At 36.9% G+C, this 25,258-nt stretch overlaps 1 protein-coding gene across 15 annotated transcripts in view; it reads right to left on the bottom strand.

Annotated features, from left to right (window-relative positions):
- The window catches only part of ERC1 (ELKS/RAB6-interacting/CAST family member 1), a 523,541-nt gene that overhangs the window by 326,128 nt on the left and 172,155 nt on the right, over window positions 1-25,258 (bottom strand). For all 15 annotated transcript variants that reach the window (XM_086714405.1, XM_086714409.1, XM_086714403.1 and 12 more), the window contains 3 exons: window positions 14,024-14,161; window positions 12,313-12,453; window positions 9,999-10,139 (listed from right to left, as the gene is read on the bottom strand). In XM_086714405.1, the coding sequence (XP_086570531.1) occupies window positions 9,999-10,139; window positions 12,313-12,453; window positions 14,024-14,161 (420 nt within the window). The remainder of the gene's footprint in view (window positions 1-9,998; window positions 10,140-12,312; window positions 12,454-14,023; window positions 14,162-25,258) is intronic.

Below are 25,258 nucleotides of genomic sequence, written 5' to 3'. Positions count from 1 at the left end.
TACAGTTCCAAAGCACTATCTACATTTCAAATTATTTATTTTTTAATGTTTATTTTTCAGAGACAGAGCGTGAGCCGGGGAGGGGCAGAGGGAGAGGGAGACACAGAATCTGAAGCAGGCTCCAGGCTCTGAGCTGTCAGCACAGAGCCCAACACGGGGTCTCAAACTCATGAACTGGGAGGTCATGACCTGAGCCAGAGTCAGACACTTAACTGACTGAGCCACCCAGGAACCCCTACATTCCAATTTAAACATAGCATTATCAAATATCTAATAGCTCATCTTCAATTTATAAAGTTTTTCTCTGCTTAAATATTATATAAATAAAATATTAGTAATAAGTTGAGAAATAATTATCATGAATTTCAAACAGGTTTGGGTTTATATGTACTACTGTACATCTCTGAATATTTATTAGGCCAAAAATCATCATAAGACAAGAGATTTTTCTGAGTCTAGTGATACAAACAAGGCATTAGACTACTATTGACCTCTCCAAGATACTTTCTCCAATCTCTCAAAAAGGCATCACCAGAGATCCACTGCTGATGTTACTATAACCACTGACAATGCTGAGATCAAATTCGCACTTGACCCTTACTTTCCTTCCCTTTTCCTATATACTGCTTTATCAAACATGTATGAATCACATAGAGCATACAGAATCACATAGATTCTGCAGATGAAATACTTCCATGAAAATGAAGTTAGGTTAAGAAAATGGCTATCCACACATAGGTACCTTCCTAAGGCAAGAATTCAGGGTTTTACAAAGTAACATGGAACAAGCAAAGTTAGAAGTCAACGATCACCTTCAGAACCAAGAAGAAAACTTTTATTCAGAATCCTGTTGCAAATGCCAACTAATAGCTCCAATGCATTTTGGAATGGAAAGCAATTTCAATAATTAAAAACTAATTATCAAGTCTTCAATTTTCCTTCTGAATATGTATAATGTATTTAATGAAAAGGTCATGGTGAAGATGTTTCATTTTCCCTTATTTAACAGACAATAGAATATACTCAGTTCTTTAAAAAGGTTTGAAAAAATACTAATGGAGTAAATATATGTTGTTAAGAAATAATCTGGAAAGTTCTGAAAACTAACTTGAGAAATGTTTCCACAAATTGGGCTAAATGCTTTGTCAAAGCAAAAGCTGTACTTCTAAGATTAAAATCCTGACAATAATTTTTGTTTCAGGTGTAACCAGTTTTAAAAATCCAGTTACTAACAGTGGCCTTTAAAAAAGAGTCCACTGGAGTACTTGGGTGGCTCAGTCAGTTAAGTGTCCGACTTTGGCTCAGGTCATGATCTCACCGTTCATGAGTTTGAGCCCCATGTCGGGCTCTGTGCTGACAGTTTGGAGCCTTGGAACCTGCTTCAGATTCTGTCTCTGTCACTCTCTGCTCCTCCCTTGCTTGTGTTCTTTCTCAAAAATAAACAAACACTAAAAAAAAAACAAAAATGTTCACTGGAAGATGTATTTTAATGTGTTAGCAAAATTCTACCTTAAACTGGTGGTGTTAAAAGCCACAAGATAAAATCTAGCATAAAGATAGGTAGGGCGCCTGGGTGGCTCAGTTGGTTAGGTATCTAGCTCTTGATTTCAGCTCAGGTCATGATCTCACGGTTTGTGGGAATGAGCCCCTTATGGGGCTCGGCACTGACAGCACAGAGCTTGCTTGGGATTCTCTCTCTCCCTCTCTCCCCGTCCCCTGTTCACGCTGTGCTCTCTCTCAAAATAAATAAGCATTTATAAATAAACAAATAAATAAAATGAAAAAAAAGGAGGAAAGAGAGGCAACTCTGAATCAATTAATCATTAAGAATAAAACAAGGCAATGGGGACACCTGAGTGGCTCAGTCAGTTGAGCGTCCGACTTGGGCTCAGGTCATGATCTCATTGTTGACAAGTTCGAGCCCCCTGTCAGGCTCTGTGCTGACAGCTCAGAGCCTGGAGCCTGCTTCGGATTCTGTGTCTCCCTCTCTCTGCCCCTCCCCCACGCATGCTAGGTCTCTCTTGTCTCAAAAATAAACAAACAAAAAAAAAGAAGACGAAAACAAGGCAAAAGCAGCAGAAATGCAAACACATCTCAAAGCCTGGGGTGGGGGGGGGCGGGGAATTTTGATCTCAGAAACTTTTCCACTTTGTATTCACTCCAAATCTATACTTTCTATGCTTTAGAAAGGAGACATTTTAGAAAGTCTATAGAATTCCTACTTGAGGAAGGGAGAGAGAAGGTCTTGTGCATTCACTTTTTTTTAGAGTAGTAAAAAAACCTCTCATACAAAATACAGAAAAAAACATCTACCTAGGCTTTATGGCACTACTCTGTCATGTCACTTACTGGTCTGAATGGGTGGCTTAAAACTATTTTCAGGACCGAAAAGGAAGAAGAGTCAGGAAGAAAAGAAGAGAAAAAGGTAGAATGAAATGGTATAAGAATAGAACAAGCAAGAGAAAAAAAAAGTAAAAGGTTAAAAAATATAATTTAAAAAATTAACAATAAAAAAATTCTCTAGGAAGAGAGATTTCTTCCCAGAGGAGAAAAAAAAAGAAGTTAGCACTTTTTACAATTCTGATAATTCAGAAGTTGAATTTCAAGACTGTTCTTAATAATTTTAAGGTCATTATCTCATGCTGAAGACATAAAATACCCAAATTCATATCTAGGATATAAATTCCTAAGCTAGAAGTAAAAAATGTCTTGAATTTATCATTATCTCAAGATTAGTTCCCTTCTACTACAAACAAAATAGAGAAATTTCTTTGAAAATTTCAATAATAATCAGAGCCTTATGAATAAATATGTTAGAACTCCAACCTTATACCACTTACGGTTTTTAGCAAGAAAATGTGCCAAATATCACTTCATATCAACCTACAAATAAATGTGGGTTCGTTTCTGAATTTTCTATTCTGTTCCCGAGCATGAATGGAAGTGGAGCAGAAAGAGAAAGAAGGAGACACAGAATCCAAAGCAGGCTCCAGGCTCTGAGCTGTCTGCACAGAGTCCGACGTGGGGCTTGAACCCATGAACCATGAGATCATGACCTGAGCCAAAGTCAGACACTTAACCAACTGAGCCACCCAAGCACCCTTCAGAAAATAGATTTTAAAAGTTTCCACAACCGGGGTGCCTAGGTGGCTCAGTCGGTTAAGTGTCCAACTTCAGCTCAGGTTGTGATCTCACGGCTCATGAGTCTGACCCCCACATCGGGCTCCCTGCTGTCAGCATAGAACCAGCTTCAGATCCTCTGTCCCTCTCTCTTTCTCTGCCCCTTCCCCTTTTGAGAGCACTCATGCACGCTCTCTCTCAAAAATAAACAAACATTTAAAAAAGTTCCCACAACCAAAAAATAAAATAAGCTGTATCTATGTAAAAAAATAAAAATAAACCTACTAGTAAGCTATAAAACAACAACAAAACGTTAACACAAAAGACAAAGATAACAAAACCCTAGGCCTAGTAAGCTACTAAGAAGAATTAAAACTGTAGCAAATTAAAAAATATATATATATGACAATATTTGGTTCTATTTATTTTAGATGAAATTGACATATTAGTTTCAGGCATACACCACAATGATTTGACTATGTACAGCATATTGTGAAATGGTCACAATGTACCTAATTAACATCTATTACCACAAACTTACAAATAATTTTCTTCTTGTGATGAGAACTTTTAAGATCTGCTTGCTCTCAGCAACTTTCAAATATACAAAAAAGTATTATTAACTAGTCACCATGCTGCACATTACATCTTCAGGACTTATTTATTTTGTAACTGTAGGTTTTTACCTTTTGAATCCCTTCCCCATTTCACCTATACACCACCACTTCCCACCCCCGGCAACCACCAATCTGTTCTCTGTATCTATGGGTTCAGGTTTTTGTTTTTGTTTTTACATTCCACATGTAAGTGATATCATGTGGTATTTGTCTCTGTTTCACTGCTCTGCTTTTAAAATGTGCAAGGGAAGTATTTATTACGAGAATGAAATAAAAATTGTTCTGAGTCTTACATTTTATTGCCTCTTATCTCAATCGTACATTGGAAATACTCATTTACTCTAAGACATATTTTAAGTCAAAATTGTCTTTTTTTCCTTTCTTGAGAAGTAATTTCCAACATAAATTAATGACTTTAGAAACACTCTGACAATATATAAAGTATTCAAGTTCATCTGACATCTAGTAGAACTAAAAAAGCTACATAAGACATGTATATTGTTAACTCAGACCTCTGTGATATACTCTCAAATCCCCTGGGAGAGGTAACCTATTGATTCCATAAATATTTATGTATTAATTTTTTTTTTTAATGTTTATTTTTTTGGGACAGAGAGAGACAGAGCATGAACGGGGGAGGGGCAGAGAGAGAGGGAGACACAGAATCAGAAACAGGCTCCAGGCTCTGAGCCATCAGCCCAGAGCCCGACGCGGGGCTCGAACTCACGGACCGCGAGATCGTGACCTGGCTGAAGTCGGACGCTTAACCGACTGCGCCACCCAGGCGCCCCATATGTATTAATTAATAAAACTAAATCTGATTCCCAAATATAGGCAATAATTGTATTTTTATTGCAGGTTTATTTTAGATGTTATTCTAAATGGCAAAACTCACATATATATCTTCATAAAACAAGAATGAGTAAGTCTGTTCTATATGGAAAACAGCTATAAATTCAGCTCCAACATGTGAAACACTTGGAAGTCACCACCACCATTCTTAAAATAAGAAAAAACTAAAAAACTGAATATGAGTTACTTTTCTTGGACCTATCAGAGAACTGAGGGCAAAGGGCAAACTACAACTCCAAAATCAAGAGACACAGGCAAATCCAGGGGGTCACAGTTGGGATCTACTTACCCGGAGCAAAGCTGTTGGCAGAAACACTTCAATTGGTAACTTTGAGGAAATACTAGAGGCTGAGTGTAGACAAGCATGAGAGTGAGAAAGCCCTAGAAGCTGCAGTTTCAGGGCAGACCCACCACTCTTTCACAGTCTTTACCCCCAGGAACCTCACCAAGTTCTCACAGTGAAGAGCTCGCAAAAATCCCCTTGTGGTTCTGGTAAGGGTGTGGAGGGGTAATAAATGCCCAAAGCATACTCTACCCAAAGGCAGACTCTCCAGGAGCAAAGATTTTAACAGAGTTTTATCCCACCTGGCAGATGGGCATTCCTCCCATTCTAGCCCCCTCTAGCTAAGGAGAAAACCTTAGTGAAGGTCACAGCGAGGGACAGAGACTCATAAAAGACCAAGACTTAATCATCAGATTATAGAAAGTTTATCTTTTCCCACATCTTACCACCACAACAATAGGGTTCTAGTATGATAACAAAGGGTAACAGCTGAAAGAGCTACAAGATGCAGACTCTCTGAAGACAGAAGCACAAAGTCAATAGAGACAAGGACACTTAGAGGAGACTGAAGCCTCTGGCACCTACAGCTACAGCAAACATTAAATACAGCTCAACTTCTAGCCAGATTAAAACCTCACACATAAGCCTATTTACCTCAGTTTCTACAGGTACAGTTTCTACCTGATACAGTTTCTCAGTTTCTACCTGATACAACATATCTGGCTTTCAACAAAAAAATTACAAGGTGTGATAAAAGACAAGAAAAGACACAGTCTGAAGAGATACAGTAAGCATCAAAATCAGACTCAGATATCTGACAGAAATGTTGGAATGAATCAGACAGGGAATTTAAGACAACTGATGAAAAGTTAAGGTCCCTAATGGGAAAAGAGACAATATTCAAGAACAAATGGGTGATATAATCAGAGAGGTGAACACTTTAAGAGTCAAAAGGAAATTCTAGGTATAAAAAACCTGTAAGAGAAATTAATGCCTTTGATGGACTCATTAGTAGGCTGGATTTGGCTGAAGAAAGAATCCGTAAGCATGAAGACAAGTCAATAGAAACTTCCCAAAACAAAAAGATTTTTAAAAATGAAATAAATAAATTAAAAACCAGTAGAGAACATCCAAGGAACTACAGAGTAATTTCAAAGGTGAAACATCTAGATAATTGGAATACCAAAAGGAAAAAAAGAAATATATTAAGGGCACCTGGGTGGCTCAGTCAGTTAAATGTCCGACTTTGGCTCAGGTCATGATCTCACGGCTCATATGAATTCAGGCCCCACATTGGGCTCTGTGCTGACAGCTCAGAGCCTGGAGCCTGCTTTGCATTCTGTGTCTCCCTGTCTCTCTGCCTCTCCCCTGCTCACTCGCTCGCTCTCTCTCTCTCTCTAAAAAATGAACATTTAAAAAAATATTTTAAGTAATTATGGCTGAGAATTTTCCAAAATTAATGCCATGCACCAAATCAGGAAGCTCAGAACACCAGGCAATATAAATACTCAGCATCTACATGTAAGCACATCATACTAAAACTGTAGAAAATGAAAGACAAAGAAAAAAGGTTAAAAGAAGTCAGAGGGGGAAAAACACCTCACCAGCAGAGTAACAATGTTAAGAACTACAGTAGACTTCTCATCAGAAATCATGTAAGAAGACAACAGAGTGAAACCTTTAAAGTGTTGGGAAAAAAGCCCACCAACCTAGAATTCTATAACCATTTTTAATATCTTTCAAAAGTGAACAAGAAATAAAGACTTTCTTAGACAAACAAAAACTGAGAAGTTCATAGCCAGTAGAGTTACCCTGCAAAAATATATTAAAAGTGCTTCATGCAGAAGGAAAATTATATAGGTCAGAAACTCACATATACATATAGAAAGAAAGAGAACTGAAGAAAGAATAAAGCTAAAATTTCACCTTTTATTATTTTTATTCTTCATCTAAAAGGTAACGATTTTAAAGTAAGGATAGTAATGTATTGGGGTAATTATCACATATGGATAAATAAAATGAATGATAACAATGTCATCAGGGAAGGGAAGAAGGAATTGGGAGGATTCTGTTGTATGGTACCTGCACGACACAAAGTGGGATAACATTTTCTGAAAGTGAACTTTGATTAAAAATGTTTACTGTGTGATTTTTTTGATAGGACACCAGAAACACAGGCAACAAAAGCAAAAATAGAAGTAAAAAGCTTCTATATGAAAGTAAAAAGTAAAAAGCTCCATCAAAGTAAAAAGCTTCTATAAGAAAACTATCAACAAAATGAAAAGGCAACCTACAGAATAGGAGAAAACGTTTTCAAAACTTATAGCTGACATATTCAAAATAAGTAAGGAACTCATACAACTTAATAGCACAAACACAAATAATCCCATTAAAATGGGTGAAAGACTTGAATAGATAGTTCTTCCAAAGAAGAGAGAAGACAAACTATGGCCAATAGGTACATGAAAAGTAGCTGAACATCACTAACCATCAAGGAAATGCAAATCAAAATCACAGTGAGATAACAAGTAACACTTGTTAGAATGGCTATCATCAAAAAGACTAGAAATGAGAGTTGCCAAGACTATGGAGAAAAGGGAACCCTTGTACCCCACTGATGGGAATGCAGATTCATACAACCATTATGGAAAACAGTACAAAGCTTTCTCAGAAATTCTTAAATGGAGCTACTATATGATCCAGCAATCCCATCCCTGGACATATATCCAAAAGAAATGAAATCAGTCTCTCAAAGAGATATCTACACTCTCATGTTCACTGTAGCATTACTCACAAGAGCCAAGATATGGAAAGAATCTGAGTACCCATCAACAGATGAACGGATAAAGGAAATATGTGTCTCTGTGTGTGCATATACTATATATATATGATACATATATATCATATATATCATAAATATTATTTAATCATAAAAAAGAATTATTTAATCATAAAAAGAAGGAAATCCTGCCATTTGTGACAATATGGATGAACCTGGAGGGCATTATGCTAAGTGAAACAAGCTGGACACAGAAAGACAAATACTGTATGATCTCACTTATACGTAAAATCTAAAAAAGGTGAACTCATAGAAGCAAACTAGAATGGTAGTTGTCAGGAGCTAGAGGGTAGAGAAATGAGGAGGTGTTGTCTACAGCCATACAGCCATACCACCCTGAACGTGCCTGATCTCGTCTGATCTCGGAAGCTAAGCAGGGTCGGGCCTGGTTAGTACTTGGATGGGAGAAATGAGGAGGTGTTGATCAAAGGTTACAAACTTTCAGTTTTGAGTAAATTCTGAGGATCTAATGTATAGGATAGTGACTATACTTAATAATACTGTATTATATACTTGAAATTTGCTAAGAAAGTATATTTTAAAAGCGCTCTCACCACAAAAAAATAAAATAATAACTATGTGAGGTGATAAATGTGTTAACTAGCTTGACTGTGGTAACCATTTTGCAATGTATACATAAATCATCATGTAAACCTTAAATATATACAATTTTTATTTGTTAATTATATCTCAATAAAGTTGGGAAATAAGTAAAAAATGCATACTGCAAACTCTAGGGCAATCACTTGAAAAAACTGAAGAAATACAACTGATATGCTTAAAGGGGCAAGAAAAATGAACTACATAAAATGCTCAATTAAAACCAGAGAAGGTAGGAAAAGGGGTGAGAAAAGGCAAAAAACAAACAAAACAAATAAAAACTATACAAATAACCTCCTTGTTGGACTTGGGAACTGTGGAAGCATTTTAAAAGGAAAATATCAGTAATGAACTAAAATGAAAAGAAACAATGATCCAGAATGAAACAAAGAAAAATATGAAAAGAAAAATGGCCATTACTAAAACAGATAATAAATCAAAGTAGAGGAAAGCCATCAGCCTCCTCTACCCAAAGATAACTTTATTTTTTCTCATAAACCTACAGATAAAGCCTAAGATATAAGAGGCCATGATAACAAGAAGATTAAAAGTAAACAAATAGAAAATGTGGGATTGTCACAAACAGGGGAGTTTAGAATATTAATGAATAACATTACTCTTGATAGTTCCTGCTCTGTTTTATAACTCTGAATACATGTAACAGCTTCACCTTTGATATTCAGGTATTAAATAGAAAATTATTTCCACCTTTCCAGTGAGGAAAAAAAGCCAACTATCAAATGTGAATTGGTTATAATCGGAGTCCATAATCTCACAAATAGTATTTTCCTACTTATTCAAAAGTAACTATAAGATACTGGATTTTCTTCCTCTCTTTAGCTTAAAAATGTGATTTTGCTTTAGACATACTCTATATGAAATATTCATTATAAGGATATCATGTTGAATACACCCAATACATAGAAAGAGAACATAACTTAAAGTCTTGGGGAGCCTGGAGAGCTCCATCAGTTTAGCATCTGACTCTTGATTTTGGCTCAGGTTATGATCTCATGGTTCGTGAGATCCATGTTGACATATTGACAGTGAGGATTCTCTCCCTCCCTCTCTCTCTGCCTTTACCCCACTCGCACACATGTGTGTATACACGCTCTTCACTAACTCTCAAAATAAATAAACTTTAAAAACAAAAAACATCTTAAAGTCTCAAGACTAGGCTGTACCTGTTTTAATTAGTCATCATATGAATTGAACCCAGTTAACTGTTCCAATACTCACAGAGTTGACAGCTCGGAGATTATAAATATGAAAGTGTTTTGAAACCTACAAACTGCCATATAAATCTTAGAAATAAATCAGAGAAATGGACAATAAATATCTATATCAATCCTAATACTCACCCCTATGGGTGACTATCACTGCTAAATTATCTCCTAGGAAGCCCGATGCTAATGGAAGAAAAATACCAGAAAAATTAAGATTTTTACATTGTGGTCTTATATTTTACTCTTCCTCTGAACTGTCAATTTTCTAAGAATTTGAGGATTTTCAGTAGTAAAATAAAACAGGGTAAATACACTAAGAGAACTGATGAAGGTATAAATGACATGTTGAATTTTAGGGGATTATTACATCATTGGTAATTTATTACATGTGAACCCTGTAGAGCTTTCTACTATGTTCTTATTTAAAGCAAAGTAAGAAAAGTATAAAAATTTTCTTTAACCTTTTTCAACTGAGATTCCATTTTCAGACACTCCTCCTTCTTCTGTTCTAAAGCAATCTCCAGTGTCTTAAGTCGTGAATCCTTTTTCAGTCCTGAGGAAGCCAGGGAAGAAGCATGCTCTTTCAGATCCAAAAGTGAAGCCTAAAAAAAGCAATACACATCTAGAATAAATACTAATTACAAATAAAATGGAAATAAAATTTTTTAAATTTATTATCTTGGTGGCTTATATTTTCTGTTCATTATTATATACTGAAGTTTCCATTTCAAGAACATTCATGAAATATAAAACAATGTTAGCCTCAGCTTTCAAGTCCCAACTAAAATAAGTTGAATTCCCAAGAAATACCAATTCAATTGTGATTTAAGAGTTCTATCGGGGGGCGCCTGGGTGGCGCAGTCGGTTAAGCGTCCGACTTCAGCCAGGTCACGATCTCACGGTCCGTGAGTTCGAGCCCCGCGTCGGGCTCTGGGCTGATGGCTCAGAGCCTGGAGCCTGTTTCCGATTCTGTGTCTCCCTCTCTCTCTGCCCCTCGCCCGTTCATGCTCTGTCTCTCTCTGTCCCAAAGATAAATAAACGTTGAAAAAAAAAATTTTTTTTAAAAATAAAAAAAAATAAAAAAAAATAAAAAGAGTTCTATCGGGGTGCCTGGGTGGGTCAGTCAGATGGGCGTCTGACTTCAGCTCAGGTCATGATCTCACATGGGTTCGAGCCCTGTGTTGGGCTCAGTGCTGACGGCTCAGAGCCTGGAGCCTGCTTCGGATTCTGTGTCTCCCTCTCTCTCTGCCCCTCCCCCACTCATGCTCTGTCTCTCTCTGTCTGTCTCTCTGTCTCTCTCTCTCTCCTTCAAAAAAAATAATAAACATTCAAAAAAAATTAAAAGGGGGCGCCTGGGTGGCTCAGTTGGTTGAGCATCCGACTTCAGCTCAGGTCATGATCTCACAGTTTGTGGGCTTGAGCCCCACGTCGGGCTCTGTGCTGACAGCTCAGAGCTTGGTGCCTGCTTCAGATTCTGTGTCTCCCTCTCTCTCTCTGCCTCTCCCCCTGCTTGCACTCTCTCTCTCTCTCTCTCTCTCTCTCTCCCCCTCTCAAAAATAAATAAACATTAAAAAAAATTTTTTTTAATTTAAAAGAGTTCTATCAATACATATCCATTCCCACAAAATAAATGGAAGGAGATCAAGCTTTGTGAATGAAAGTAGTCACTAGTAGTAGGAGTCACTACTAGTTATCGTGGTAGCTACACCAACATAAATATAAAACACTTTTCCCTTTTAGAAGGGAAGTTCCACTAGAAATAAAAATTACCATAAATTTTTTCCAAATGTTTATTTATTTTTGGGAGAGAGAGAGAGAGAGAGAACGAGTGGGAGAGGGACAGAGAGAGATGGAGACACAAAATCTGAAGCAGGCTCCACGCTCTGAGCTGTCAGCACAGAGCCCAATGCAGGGCTCAAACCCATGAACAACCTGAGATCATGACCTGAGCTGAAGTCAAACACTTAATTGACTGAGCCACCCAGGTGCCCCACCATAAATTTTCTTAAAAGATATAAGAAAGAAAACCCAAGAATGTTTCTAAAGCTCATGTATTATTACATGATCATAAGGCATTAGGTATTTCTACTATTTAGGTCACATTAACAGGATCCTCCCAAAGCAAGGCTACTAAGTAACCCAACTGGTCAGCAATCACTTAAGATTTCTCTGCCAATACTGAGATGTACTTAAGAGGTACCATAGGGGTGCCTGGTGGTTCAGTCACTTGGCCATCTGACTCTTGATTTCAGCTTAGGTCATGATCCCAGGGTTGTGGGATTGAGCCCTGTATCAGACTCCATGTTAAGTGTAGACCCTGATTAAGATTTTCTCCCTCTCTCCCTCTGCCCGTCTCTCCAACTCCTGTGCTCTAAAATAAAATTAAAAATTAAAAAAAAATTTTTAAGAGCCATTGTAAATAAGTTGTCCTCCATTTGCATATTCTTTTCATCTATCACCCTTCTTACCATTAGCACAGTATTTTTCCATGTGTAACTGCTTCAGTTTTTTAGAATCTATAAAAATGTCATTAACAAGTAAGAAACCAACTCATAACATATTGAAAGAGAGAAGACTTAGGAAATGAATGATCCAATCTACTACACCTCTGCAAAGCTTTCCAAAATACCCCTTAAGGTCTTCTGAAAAGGCATACTATAAGAATATTAAGAAAACCTTTTCTCAAATACATTTTTATATGCATTACATAAAGACCATCAACATATACATACAATGCACCAACTAAACAAATCATTCTATTTTGGTGATCTTAACCTCTTTTTCTGAGAGGTCGCCTTGCAATAAGCTGACTTTTTCTTTCAAGTCTTTAAGATCTTTTTTGTAGTTATCAATTTCCTCTTGCTTCTCTCGCTCATCTCTGTCCCGCTGTTCCTTTAAGCGTTCAATTGTCCGCTCCTGATAAGAGAGCACATCAATACATAAGAAAATTCCTTTCCTACTTATACCGTATGAGTGTAATTCAGCTTTTAGCTGATAAAATTTCACACTCCCATGCTTCATTCAAAAGACAGTGGTAAGTTGTTAATAATTTACTTTTTAAAGAAGTCATACCTCCTACTCATCTTGCTTGCTATAACAAAGATGTGGCCTTGGTCTTTTGACTCCCCTGGGTTTCTGTTCCTATAATCTCAAATAGTATTAGAATCCCCTAAAGTATTCTTTTGGAAAATCCCATTTAACTCCCAAGTATCCAAAAACTTTACGCACGGGCACATGCATGCATGCATATGCGCGCGCGCGCGCGCGCACACACACACACACCCCTACCTTAAGGGTAACAGTCAACAAATACTCCTTTTTTATATGTAATTCACATGTTGCCCATAAGGCAATGGAAACAACTCACAATTCACACACCAAAAAAGGAGGAGGTTGGGGAGATTATGACATACTGAGCTTAAAGCATAAAAAAGCAGGGTAAAAGAGAGGAGCCGTTAAAACTTCTGTCAACAGATACTTAGGAAGTCTAAAAGTTGAAGCAATTTAAGCATATTTCTGGGTATTATTTCTGAATTTATTCAGGGATCAAGCCTTGATCCCTGGCATACAGTCTGAAGCATTCTGAGTCCAAGACGCTTAAAAAACAGTGACCCTATTCCTTTAAAAAAAAAATCCAGGGGCGCCTGGGTGGCGCAGTCGGTTAAGCGTCCGACTTCAGCCAGGTCACGATCTCGCGGTCCGTGAGTTCGAGCCCCGTGTCGGGCTCCGGCCTGATGGCTCAGAGCCTGGAGCCTGTTTCCGATTCTGTGTCTCCCTCTCTCTCTGCCCCTCCCCCGTTCATGCTCTGTCTCTCTCTGTCCCAAAAATAAATAAACGTTTGAAAAAAAAAAAAAAATCCAATTAAAACGCCCCACCAAGATTCCTTAAACCTCCTTCCAAGACATAAACACTTGTCCGGCTGGGCCACTTATTTACTTAGTCAACCATTCCTGAAAGATTAGGTTTGCTCATAAACACAAAATGCAGTAGCAAGGCCAAGACTAGAAAAATAGCAAGTATGTATTAACGCATTAATACTAAATGTATTAATACTAAAATCCATGACTATATTAGGTACCAGTGTGGTACAGTAAAAGAGAACTAATAATATAGTGCTTCCTGATGGTCAATGTCTAATATTCTACATCCCCAAATTCTAGGTGATGAGATAAATAAAAAGAACTTTTCTTTTTTTTCAGAAGATAGTAAATGGGGAAAATATGGCTTACTGTTTACAAAGTTCAGCCACTGCCCTCTACTGTGGAATCCATCTTGCCTAACAAGAGATGCTTAAGTTGACAAAAACAGAGTGGATTTTCTTTCCCCTATACTATCTATGTCAGCAATAGTACAGAAAGCTCTTTTCTCTTTTGCCCCAAGGGACGTCTTCTGCCTTTTATATCCAAGTCTCATTACTAGAGAAAATTTTACATTAATGAGAAAGCAGAGGAAATGTGTCTATGAAGAGTCCAAACCAGTCACTCACTTTCTCTGCAAGGGCCTCTTCCAAAGTTGTCAAGGCAGTGTCGGTGTTGGTAGTGTCAGCCTGCAAAGATTTGACTCGTTCTTTCAAGCTGCTCATTTGCTTTTCCTTATCTCTAAGTTGCTCTTGAAGATTTTCAATCTGAGCGGGGGGGGGGGGGGAGGAAATTAAGAGAAATATAGTCACAATAAAAATAATTTTAGTTGAAAACAGGTAGATCAGGGTTATCTCTGAGTGTGTTCCATAGAAATAATTTAATCCTAAGGGTTTCAAAACTGCATGCAAAATTTTAAAGTTAGAATTTATACCCAGAACAGAGAAAAAGATGCACATACACATATATATAAGTCTCTAAAGAAATAAGGAAAGTAGCTAGAGAGAAAAGACCCAAGATATAGAGATGGGATGGAGAGAGGAATTATAGAGAGGAAAGACATGAGAAATTGGATTACTTCAATAATGACATTGTAAATCACAGTGAATTGAGGATTAGAACAAGCCAGTAAGACAGACAAATTAGCTGTATAAAGAAAAACTGTTCTTAAACACTAGTGTTAAGATATAATCTTAGATCTTCTTTTATCCAAACAGGAAGCATTTTCAATGAAATTCCTTTTGAAATTATTCATTCCTTCATATACATTATGGAGCTGAACGCATGCTATAGATGGCTCTGTGTGTGATCTATACTAGACAGATTTTATTCTAACAGAGGACAACCATTAGGTGTTTTTAAACAAAGAAATGGTCTGGTCAGTTCTGTCTTTTAGATAGATAATTCTGAGAAATAATTTAAGGAGACTTACATGGAAAACAAATAGAGCTTATCAATTCAGGTAAAAGACTTTCAAGACCAGATGAGATAAGAGAGATGGAAAGGAGGGAGTAGGTTTGAGAAACATTATGGAGATAGCATGTTATCATAGGAAACTCAAGTACCCATAATGAAAGATACTGAGTAAAAAAATAAATAAAGGGATTTTAGAGAGATAGCCTTTTAAAAAAAATTTTTTTAATGTTTATTTTTGAGAAAGAGAGTGAGTGGGGGAGGGGCAGAGGGAGCCTGCCTGAACACACAAACCGTGAGATCAAGATCTGAGCCAAAGTGAGATGTTCAACCGACTGAGCCACCCAGGCGCCCCAAGAGACAGCTTTAATAAACTAAAAGAAATAATAAGGCAATTACTGTAGAACTCACAAATTTCATTCATTCATTCAACACATACTTGAGCTACTGCTATAGGCCAGAAACTTTTGTAGGTGTTGAGAATACAGAAGTAATAAAAACGACAAAAATCCCTATCCTCAAAGAGATTACATCCTAATGCAGTAGACAATGAATGAATGAAATAAATATAGAATGTAGGATGGCAGTAAGTTCTAGAGAGAAAAATCAAGCTGCAGAATATGATTAGTCTCTTGAGCTAATACTAGAACTAGCTGGTTTACTTTACATGGCTTTCAAAAAGCAACATAAAAGTTATCTCCTTTGAAAAGATTTCCTTGCTTTTACCTCCATGAGAATAAAACGCTCTTTGTATTTTATTACACATATACATGTTATATATACATACACATACACACATGTTCTCCATTCTTTCATATATCTGTATGTTTGCCACATTTATCTCTATTCTCCCATCTGTATATACACATTGTAACACTAATCCCTGACCACATTATAATTCTTTGTTTGATACATGTCTTCACAAGTAGACTGGATCCTACACCTCCACCCCAATTTTCTATCATCATATCTGGCACACGTTAGGTCTATTATAAATATTGGTTCATTAATCAGTAAATGAATAATATATAAGCTCACACTTTTAAAGATTGTATTTAGGCATACACATAAACTCCTGCCAAGAAAGTAACTATAAAAGAAGCCTAGATACAATGTTCAGATAACTTTCTGCAGTAATCAATTTAATATAAGCTCTTTAAGGAACTTCCTCATTCTACAGGGGAAGAAAAAATCAACTCCTTCTCTAAAGTCAATGAGAATTCCACAAGCAGAATAAATAAGCTATGCAAAAACATTTGGTAAATTTAGAGTAAGGTACCCTAAATACTGTGTAAGGCTTAGATTTTTAATCATTTTTTTTTTAAGGTAGGTAGGTTGGTTGGTTGGTTGGTTTGGTTTGTATGGTTGTTTATTTAGAGGGGGAAGGGGGAGGGAGGGAGGGAGGGAGAGATAGAGAGAGAGAGAGAGAGAGAGAGAGAGAGAGCACGCACGCAGAGCAGAGGCAGAGAGGGAGGGGGAGAGAATCCCAAGCAGGTACCATGTTGTCAGACCACAGCCCAACGCAGGGCTCAATCTCACAAACCATGAGATCACGACCTGAGCCAAAATCAAGAGACAGAGACTTAGCTGACTGAGCCAACCAGGTGCCCCTAGATTTTTATTCTTTAACAAAGAAACAAATATACAGGTAAACCATTGAAATGCTTGAAATGGGTTCCAGTCTTCTCAATGACATTAAAAGTTGAAACCTACTATCAGAAAAAGACCACCACAAATGAAAACCATTAGTCTACCTTAAATCAGACACTATTATTAGAATCTCATATGGATCACCACTTAGGTATACTCACAACCACTAAAGAGAATTTTGGCACTCAAAAATATAATACTCCATATGCAATAGAGAATGCAATGCCCTGCTTTTTACATGTTTAACCAGCTATGCATGTCATTCTGGTTGTTAACATACAAACCTTATTAAACAAAGAAAAGATATGACCATGCTATTAATCAGACATTCTTGTCAAGAAAGAGCATACAAGAGCCATTATTTAAAATGAAATTTCACAGAAACAACCAAGTTTTACATGCAAGAAAATAGAGATTTGTTTTAGGAGACCACCTAATATACAAATAGGCCTTACAAGCATCATAAGGATATCTTTCTTTCTCCCCTATCATCAGCATCTAAGAAAGAAATTAAGAAGTTAAACTGCTAGCAATACCACTCCTATAATTTATACATAGTAAAACTATTAAAGGAATCCATTATTCTTTGCTGGCAAAAACGTTTCATAATATACTCAGGTGCAGAAGCTGCTAAACTTGGTAAAATCCCCATTAACACGTTCTCCGTAAGCTACTTTCTTTTTCAATTACCCAGCTGTCTAAACAGATTGTTGAGTTGGAGGAGAGGAAAAGAATGGCTATTCACTTCTAAGGAGGCGGAATAAACATTCCATACTGAAAAGAACTGACAAAATGAAGGACGATGGACAGTAAAATTGCCTCCTTTGGGCAAGCTGCCATCAGCAAGGAAGAGTTGAAAAAGACATAGATATGTGCAAACTAGCCACATATGCACTGAATAAACCCAAAAGATGCTGTGTGTGGTATCTGGGAGGAGGAGTATGTACAAAAATACTTCTCTTTTAGTTTACCTAGCAACACGATGGATAACATGAAACGTACTAAAAGCTGCTGTTATACACCCTCACTTTGGTTGTGATTCAAAATCGTGTTCTTACCTAATGTTGAAGATGTAAAAGCTGATCACCCGGATAGTCCCATTATCATGTTATTTCAGTATTTATTTGGCAATTTCTATAAAATACACAGTTTCCTACTTCTATACTAAATTCAATTATCCACAGGATCTAAAATAAATGATTTACAAAAAGTTTGGAATACAGTCAAGGAAAAAACTAGAATACAACAGCCAAGAAAAAAACTAGATCAGCTGTGCACATAATTGAATATGAACAATATGGATATTTGGAATCATGTTAAGTAGAAAAATACTCCCCTAAATATACTCAGACTATCTACAAAAACAAAACAAAACAAGACATCTCCACTGTGTAGGAATAGAAACCACAGAATCCTTAAAATAACAAAATAATATAACAATAACAACAAAAATAATAATAAGGGATGCGGGTGGCTCAGTTGGTTACGCGTCTGACTCTTGATTTTGGCTCAGATCATGATCTCACAGTTTATGAGTTCGAGCCCTGTGTTGGGACCACGCTGACAGGGCTCCTCCCCTGCATGCACACGCTCTTGCTTGCTCTCTCTCTCTCAAAATAAATCAATAAGCTTAATAATAATACTAACAATAATAATTGTGGTGGTGGTGACAAGGAGGAGGTAGTGGTGATAAAAGGGACTACTAACGCTTAAAAAGAACATTGTATATGAGGTACTGTTGTAAGAACTTTATATAGAACAAAGATTTAAGCATCACCAGAAGACTATGAGATAACTACTAGGCAATGCACCTCTAGAATCCTACTCTTTTTTTTTTTTTTTCAACGTTTATTTATTTTTGGGACAGAGAGAGACAGAGCATGAACGGGGGAGGGGCAGAGAGAGAGGGAGACACAGAATCGAAAACAGGCTCCAGGCTCTGAGCCATCAGCCCAGAGCCTGACGCGGGGCTCGAACTCATGGACCGCGAGATCGTGACCTGGCTGAAGTCGGATGCTTAACCGACTGCGCCACCCAGGCGCCCCTAGTATCCTACTCTTAATCACCATGCTATAAATAATATGTTCTGTGATTAAAAAAAAAATCAATCATACAAATGACTCAAGCCATCTTTACAGAAACTATCCCTTATTATTAAGTAGTGTTTACTAATAGACATGGTACATTATTACTGTGGTCACTTATATCAAAATCTTATCCCCTACTGAAGAAAAGCATGAATGGTGGAGGTAGGAAACCATTGCAAATGCAAAAGTACATCTTCCATGTAAGGAACATATATCCAAATACAGTACACTAAAGCTAGTGGGCAGAGCCAAAGACACTTGATAATCAGGACTTTAGTATCATCATACTACTAAAATAGTCAGTTTAGCCTGACTTCCAAGGGGTAGAAGGAAGCTAGTTTGGACTAGAAAGCACTTGACAATGAAATTGCAAAAAAAGATTTTCCTTCACTCACTTGTTTTTAATTACATTGAAAATGAATAAATGATTGTTGCAGAAAATTATGTATTTTATAATTCTATCGGCTTTTTTCTACTTTCCACAAACCCTATCTGATATAGAAATAGATCATGAAGTACCTATTAGTGTATATTCAATTGCTGCATGAGTTTAAATTCTGTAGAGATCAAAGGAATTGCTGTTTATTCTATATATCTATGTCCTTGATGACAAATAGGGAGGAGGGGGATCACCCAGGTTTATACATACAGTTTTTTACCATAAAGAACAATGAAGAATTCAAGATTTTTTTTTTTAAATAACTATTCACAAAAAGATGACATTGCCCTCTCTAATCATAGTATAGCTCTGTCAACTGGGTTGTAGAAAGAAAGAAAGAAAGAAAGAAAGAAAGAAAGAAAGAAAGAAAGAGAAAAACCTAATTACTGTATTATACAGAACCTTTTTCTCCTCATACAATTTTTATTTTACAGAGAAAAAAAATGTATGAAATCAGAGAAAGACTAATGCCAAGCGCATGCTACATGTGAATTCATCAAATCTGCATACCAATTCCACATTGGCACAGATTTCTTCACATCTTTTGTTTTGGCTTTTATCAGCATTGCCAGTTGTCAGGAACTATCATGTTTCAATGTGAATGATTTATTCCTAGTCAAGTGGAACTGATTACTCTGCCTCTGAGGTTCTAATCACTGAGTAAAGGTAGAAGAGACTTCCTCTAGCATACAGTTCTAAGGACAAGGTATCCAAAAAAACACTTCTTGCAATCACCTAGCTACTTTAAACATCATTTAAAGAATGTTTTTGATGATGTCTCCACAGTTGTTGTAAGTAGTCATCAGCATCAATTTACTATGTAAATCAAATTATTCAGAAAGGCTCTGACCTTCACCTACTAGGTTAATAATACCTTTCAATATCAATGACAGAAGTACAGTTTACATGAATGATCATAATCAAGAGCAAAGAGGGATCTACAGTAATTAATAAAATATAAAAAGGAAAAATTCACTAAGTCCCCTAATTTCTAGGCAATTGTCTACTACCCTATGATCTGGCAAAAAGTACCAACAAGCCCAAACTATACTGGCCTTTAACTTTTACTTGTCCAGGAATGTGTTTCTAGTGATTAGAAGACACAACAAAATCATGAGCAATTCTAAGCAATGTTTTCAATTCAGTTTAGGTTGTGAAAAGCTTCCATATCTATATTGTTAATCACTGTTTATGGTCTTTAATAAGTCCAGCAAAGATTATGGATGGTAACCAATTATTTCTTTGGTTGAGTTTCCTTCTCAACTGTACTGTTCTCTCATCATGAGTTAGAGTAGATTACTGTAATGAAAAAATAGCTGGCTACATCATACTGGGAAAGTTACTTGATCTTTCTAATTATTTTATCTGTAAAACAAAAGAACACTAACATTCCTTCAATTCTAAAATACAACTATATTCTCAGGGGGAAACTGAGAACATTTAAAAAGTAATAAATTTCATTAGAGCACTACTATATTTTATTTTAAAAACTGTTCAGTTCGAACTATACAGAAGGTGTAGCTATGATCTTCAGGAAAATACATTCAGAATCCACTGCTCCTGACAGATTTCATTAATTGCTGAGAGGGAAAATAAGTTTCCTGATAAACCTGCTCTGGGACAGATAATGGAACTAGGGACCTCTTGCATACAAACAACTGGATAATATGGAACAAAAGCTGGGGAAACCAAAGGTCACTGCCAGTTAAGATCTGCTTGGTAGACCATTATATAAATGTCTCAAATACTTCTTTTTTATCTGGCAGGCATATATAAAAATTTGCCTGACCTTCCTGTGCTAAAATTGTTCAAACAAAGAGGATCCATAAATGTACAACAGCAATCCTTCTGTTAATAGTGACACTTCGCTTAGGAACTCAATTCACATCATCCATACGAATGCTACCCCTTTAAGTTGTATAGTAACAATGGCTATCTAGATAAAACAGTCTTGGAGCACCTGGGGGGCTCAGTCAGTTGGGTGTCCAACTTCAGCTCAGGTCATGATCTTGCAGTTTGTGAGTTCAAGCCCCGCCCGCGTCAGGTTCTGTGTTGACAGCTTGGAGCAGGGAGCCCGCTTCAGATTCTGTGTCTCCCTCTCTCTCTGCTCCTCCTCTGCTTGCACTTGCGCTCTTTTTCTCTGCCTCTGTCTCTCTCTCTTTCTCTCCAAAAATAAACATTAGAAATTTTTTTTAAAAAGTCTTACATCTAATAGTTCACTACATTTTAGTGATAAAAGAACTCAATATTTTTAAATAACTAATTAAAGCAAACACACTAGGCTTAGTTTCAAAGAAAAAGCAATCATTCCGTGTTATTTATTAACAACAAAGTAGAGAAAAATCAAATACATAACAATAGGTGGCTAAGTTACATACGATCTATCCACTGAATGTAATATTATGCAACCATTACAATTCATATACTTAAGGATTAAGTGAAGATGTAGAAACCTGCTTTTCATATACTATTAAGGAAAAAGACAAGTTATCAAAAAGTATGTACAATATTACCCCAATTTGAAGGAGGGAAAAGTTTAGTTTTACATAGAATTTTCCTTGTTATAAGGTTTTCCATCTTTCAAATATTTAGAATACATCCTTTCAATGATAATAATAAAAGCAATAATTTTTTAAACATTGTCCAATAAAGAAATCTTAGGATTTGTGGAAGGAATATGATTAGGATCCTAACAAGAGGAGTTCCCTTATCATATGTACTTATCAACTTGAGAAACCTCTAGGGGTTTCTGCAGGACATGTGAGCAACTCTTTACTTAACCCACATCTTTCACAGGCTCATACTGTGTGGCAAACAAACCAAGCCGTCAGAGATTTTGGCGGTTTTCTGCAAGGTCAAAAAAAAAGAGTGGGAGACAACTAATGAATTCAAAGAAACCTAGATTTCCAAAAACCACTGGAAATATAAGGTCTGAAGGAATACTGATAAGATGCTTCACATATTTTGAGTCTAAATTAAAGTTCATCTCACTGAACTTTTTTTTTAATGTTTTTATTTTTGAGAGAGACAGAGACAGAGTGTAAGTGGGGAAGGGGAAGAGACAGAGGGAGACACAGAATCTGAAGCAGGCTCCAGGCTCTGAGCTGTCAGCACAGGGCCTGACACAGGGCTCGAACTCAATAACCATGAGATCATGACCTGAGCCGAAGTAACTGGGTGACTGAGCCACCCAGGCGCCCCTCAGTAAACTTTTATTTTAGCCAAACCTCCTTTCATGGCCTGTACGATAACTTGTACTAATACTCAACCCTAATGTGACAAGGCTGGGTTTCCCAGGAAGCAGACCTTGAGATAGACTTTACTTGCACGAAGTTTATTAGAGGGTGCTCTTAACATCAATACCAGTGGAAAGGAAGGTGGTAGGGAGAGAGCCTTATTGTGCAGAGGGAGAAATTCAGATGCCACAAAGTCCCAAAAGATTCAGATGACCCAATGAGGAACTCTGAATCTGGGATGATCTTTCAGAGTTGTCTCAAGTCAGGGCAATGGATTCAAACCCTTATATCCTCAGAGATAAATCTAGGACATCCATGGAAAGCGGTATGCCTTTATGCAAGGGAGGTCTCTTTAGCCCACAGGGGCTAATAACTAAGGACTATGTCAACAGTACTTCCAGCACCTGGGCGAATACATCTTTAGACCCTCAAGGGGAATATAGGTCACTCACCACAGCAGATATACTCTTTCTAGTTAAATTACAGTTAACATGAAATTGTAACTGACCTCAACTTACCTTGTATTTGAACCACATACATAATTTTATGGTTTTGTAAAACCTAGAGACCTTTGTATCTCAAACTTGTCTGTTTCATGGATGGTGGGCATTTTTAATCAAGAGTTCATGGATGACCTGGATGTATGATGTCCCCAAAAATGAGCTATGCGCATTTTTATATGGAGAGAACCCATGGCTTTCATCAGATTGTCAAAAGGGTAGAGGAAGTTAAAGCTCATTCATCAGTGGCATTCTTTTACTCAGAATGTTGTTTAAAATGAATACACACTTCACTTAAAATTCCTCACTTAGCTGCTTTATAAAAAATACTATGTTACTGGGGTACCTGGGTGAGTCAGTCAGTTGAGTGCCTGACTCTTGATTTCAGCTCAGCTCATGATCCCACAATTGTGGGACTGACCCCACATCAGGCTCTGCTGAGCATTGAGCCTACTTAGGATTGACTGATTCATTCATTCATTCAATCATATTCATTCTCTCTCCCTCTCTCTCTCTCTCTCTCTCCCCTCCCCTCCCCTCCCCACCCCGCCCCTCACCTGCACTTATGCACACATCTAAAAAGAAAAAGAAAAGAAAAAAAAAAAAAAAAACCATGTTGCCAAATTTGTTGTATATAAAATAAGAGTCTGGCCTGGATGACATGCAGGGAAAATAGATCCAAACAACGGTTCCTGGTGTATATGCAATGAAAACCTAAGGATCTTACCAGATTTAATAAATTTTCCTTGGTAGATTTGGATGAATTTTCTAATCCAAAAAACTCCTCTAGGAAAAAAAGGATTAGGAGAAAAAAGTAACCAGATCTGGCAAGTACAGGAAAACAAAGGACAAAACACATGTCTGATGCTTGAAGCTATTTTCTAGTTAGGGTGTACATATTGATATGGTAGAAAGAAGAAACAGCACAAAAAGCTACTCCATCAAAGTCTGATTTATTTAATAACTTCTTCAGGTGGTTAATTATTTCAACTTCTTAACTGAAGTTGACAGGTACCTGGGCATCTATCCAAACAGCCATTCCCACAGGTGAGAATGCAATGCAAGTTAATTCATGTCAAATTATAAGCAATTCTTAAGCAGAAGAAAATACTGACTGTGCTTCAAAACTTTGATCAGGTATTTTTTTTAATCCTTTGTCCCTCTCTAGATACTTATCTATCTATCTATTTATTACTCTGACAAGTTCCTGCTACAAGGTCTCCTGAGAGACCTGTAAGAATAATCTTTATCATGATAGAGATCTGACCCTTTCCTATTTGCATGCTAACTACCATTTTCCAGTTTAAAATGTGTGCTCAGTCAAAACAGGGCACTCTGAACTAGAGCTTGTAAGACTCTGAGAGTATTTATATGGCACTCTATCAACAGCAAATGGACCCAGATAAACATAGATCTTCAAGTTATTCACTAAGTATTCAAACACAGTTAAAAGTCAAAGGAAACAGTATTTTAACAAAAGTCAAAATTACTTCTATATTTTACAAAGCACTACAGTATAAGCTCTTAAATAGCTCTTATTTATATTATATTACAACACTTAAAAATAAAGCATTTATCCAAAGGCTGTATTCTCTCAGGTCCACTGCTACTGCCAACATGGTAATTTTGGTAGAATAAGTTTCCACAATTCTCCAGATGAGGACAAGGCTATTTAAAATCACATCCATCCCTATCCTAGGAATGCAAGGTTGGTTCAAACATACAAAAATCAATCAATATAATGTACCATATGAACAGAATAAAGAACAAAAACCACACAATCACCTTAATAAATACAGAAAAAGCATTTTACAAAGTACAACACTTTTTGGGGCACCTGGGTGGCTCAGTCGGTTAAGCGTCCAATTTCGGCTCAGGTCATGATCTCGCAGTCCGTGGGTTCGAGCCCCGCGTCGGGCTCTGTGCTGACAGCTCAGAGCCTGGAGCCTGTTTCAGATTCTGTGTCTCCCTCTCTCTCTGCCCCTCCCCCACTTGCACTCTGTCTCTCTCTGTCTCAAAAATAAACATTAAAAAAAAAATACAACACTTTTTCATGATAAAAACACACAATAAACTAGGAACAAAAGGAAACTTCCTCAACATGATAAAGGGCATCTATGAAAAAATCCAAAGTTAACATCATACTTAATGATGAAAAACGAAAACCTTTCTCCTAAGATAAAGAACAATTCAAGGATACAGGCTTCACTACCTCTATTCATCATCGTACTGAACAACTTGGGAATAGCAATTAGGAAATTTGAAAAAATAAAAGGCAGCTACATTGGAAAGGAAGAAGTATAACCATCTCTTTGCAGGTGGCATAATCTTACATACAGACAATACTAAAAAATCCACTAAAACACTGTTAGAGCTAATAAACAAGTTTAGCAAAGTTGCAAAAGGCAAAATCAATATACAAAGGTCAGTTGTGTATCTGCACACTAAAAATTAATAATCTGCAAATGAAATGAAAACAATTCCATTGGTAATGGCATCAAAAAGAACAAAATATTTAGGAATAAATTTAAAGAAGTTC

Source organism: Puma concolor, chromosome B4, assembly GCF_028749965.1.
Source record: "Puma concolor isolate L17-30 chromosome B4, mPumCon1.1.hap2, whole genome shotgun sequence".
Lineage (NCBI taxonomy): Eukaryota > Metazoa > Chordata > Mammalia > Carnivora > Felidae > Puma > Puma concolor.
Note: the sequence above shows the minus strand (reverse complement) of the source record. Positions and strands in the feature narration are given on the sequence as shown.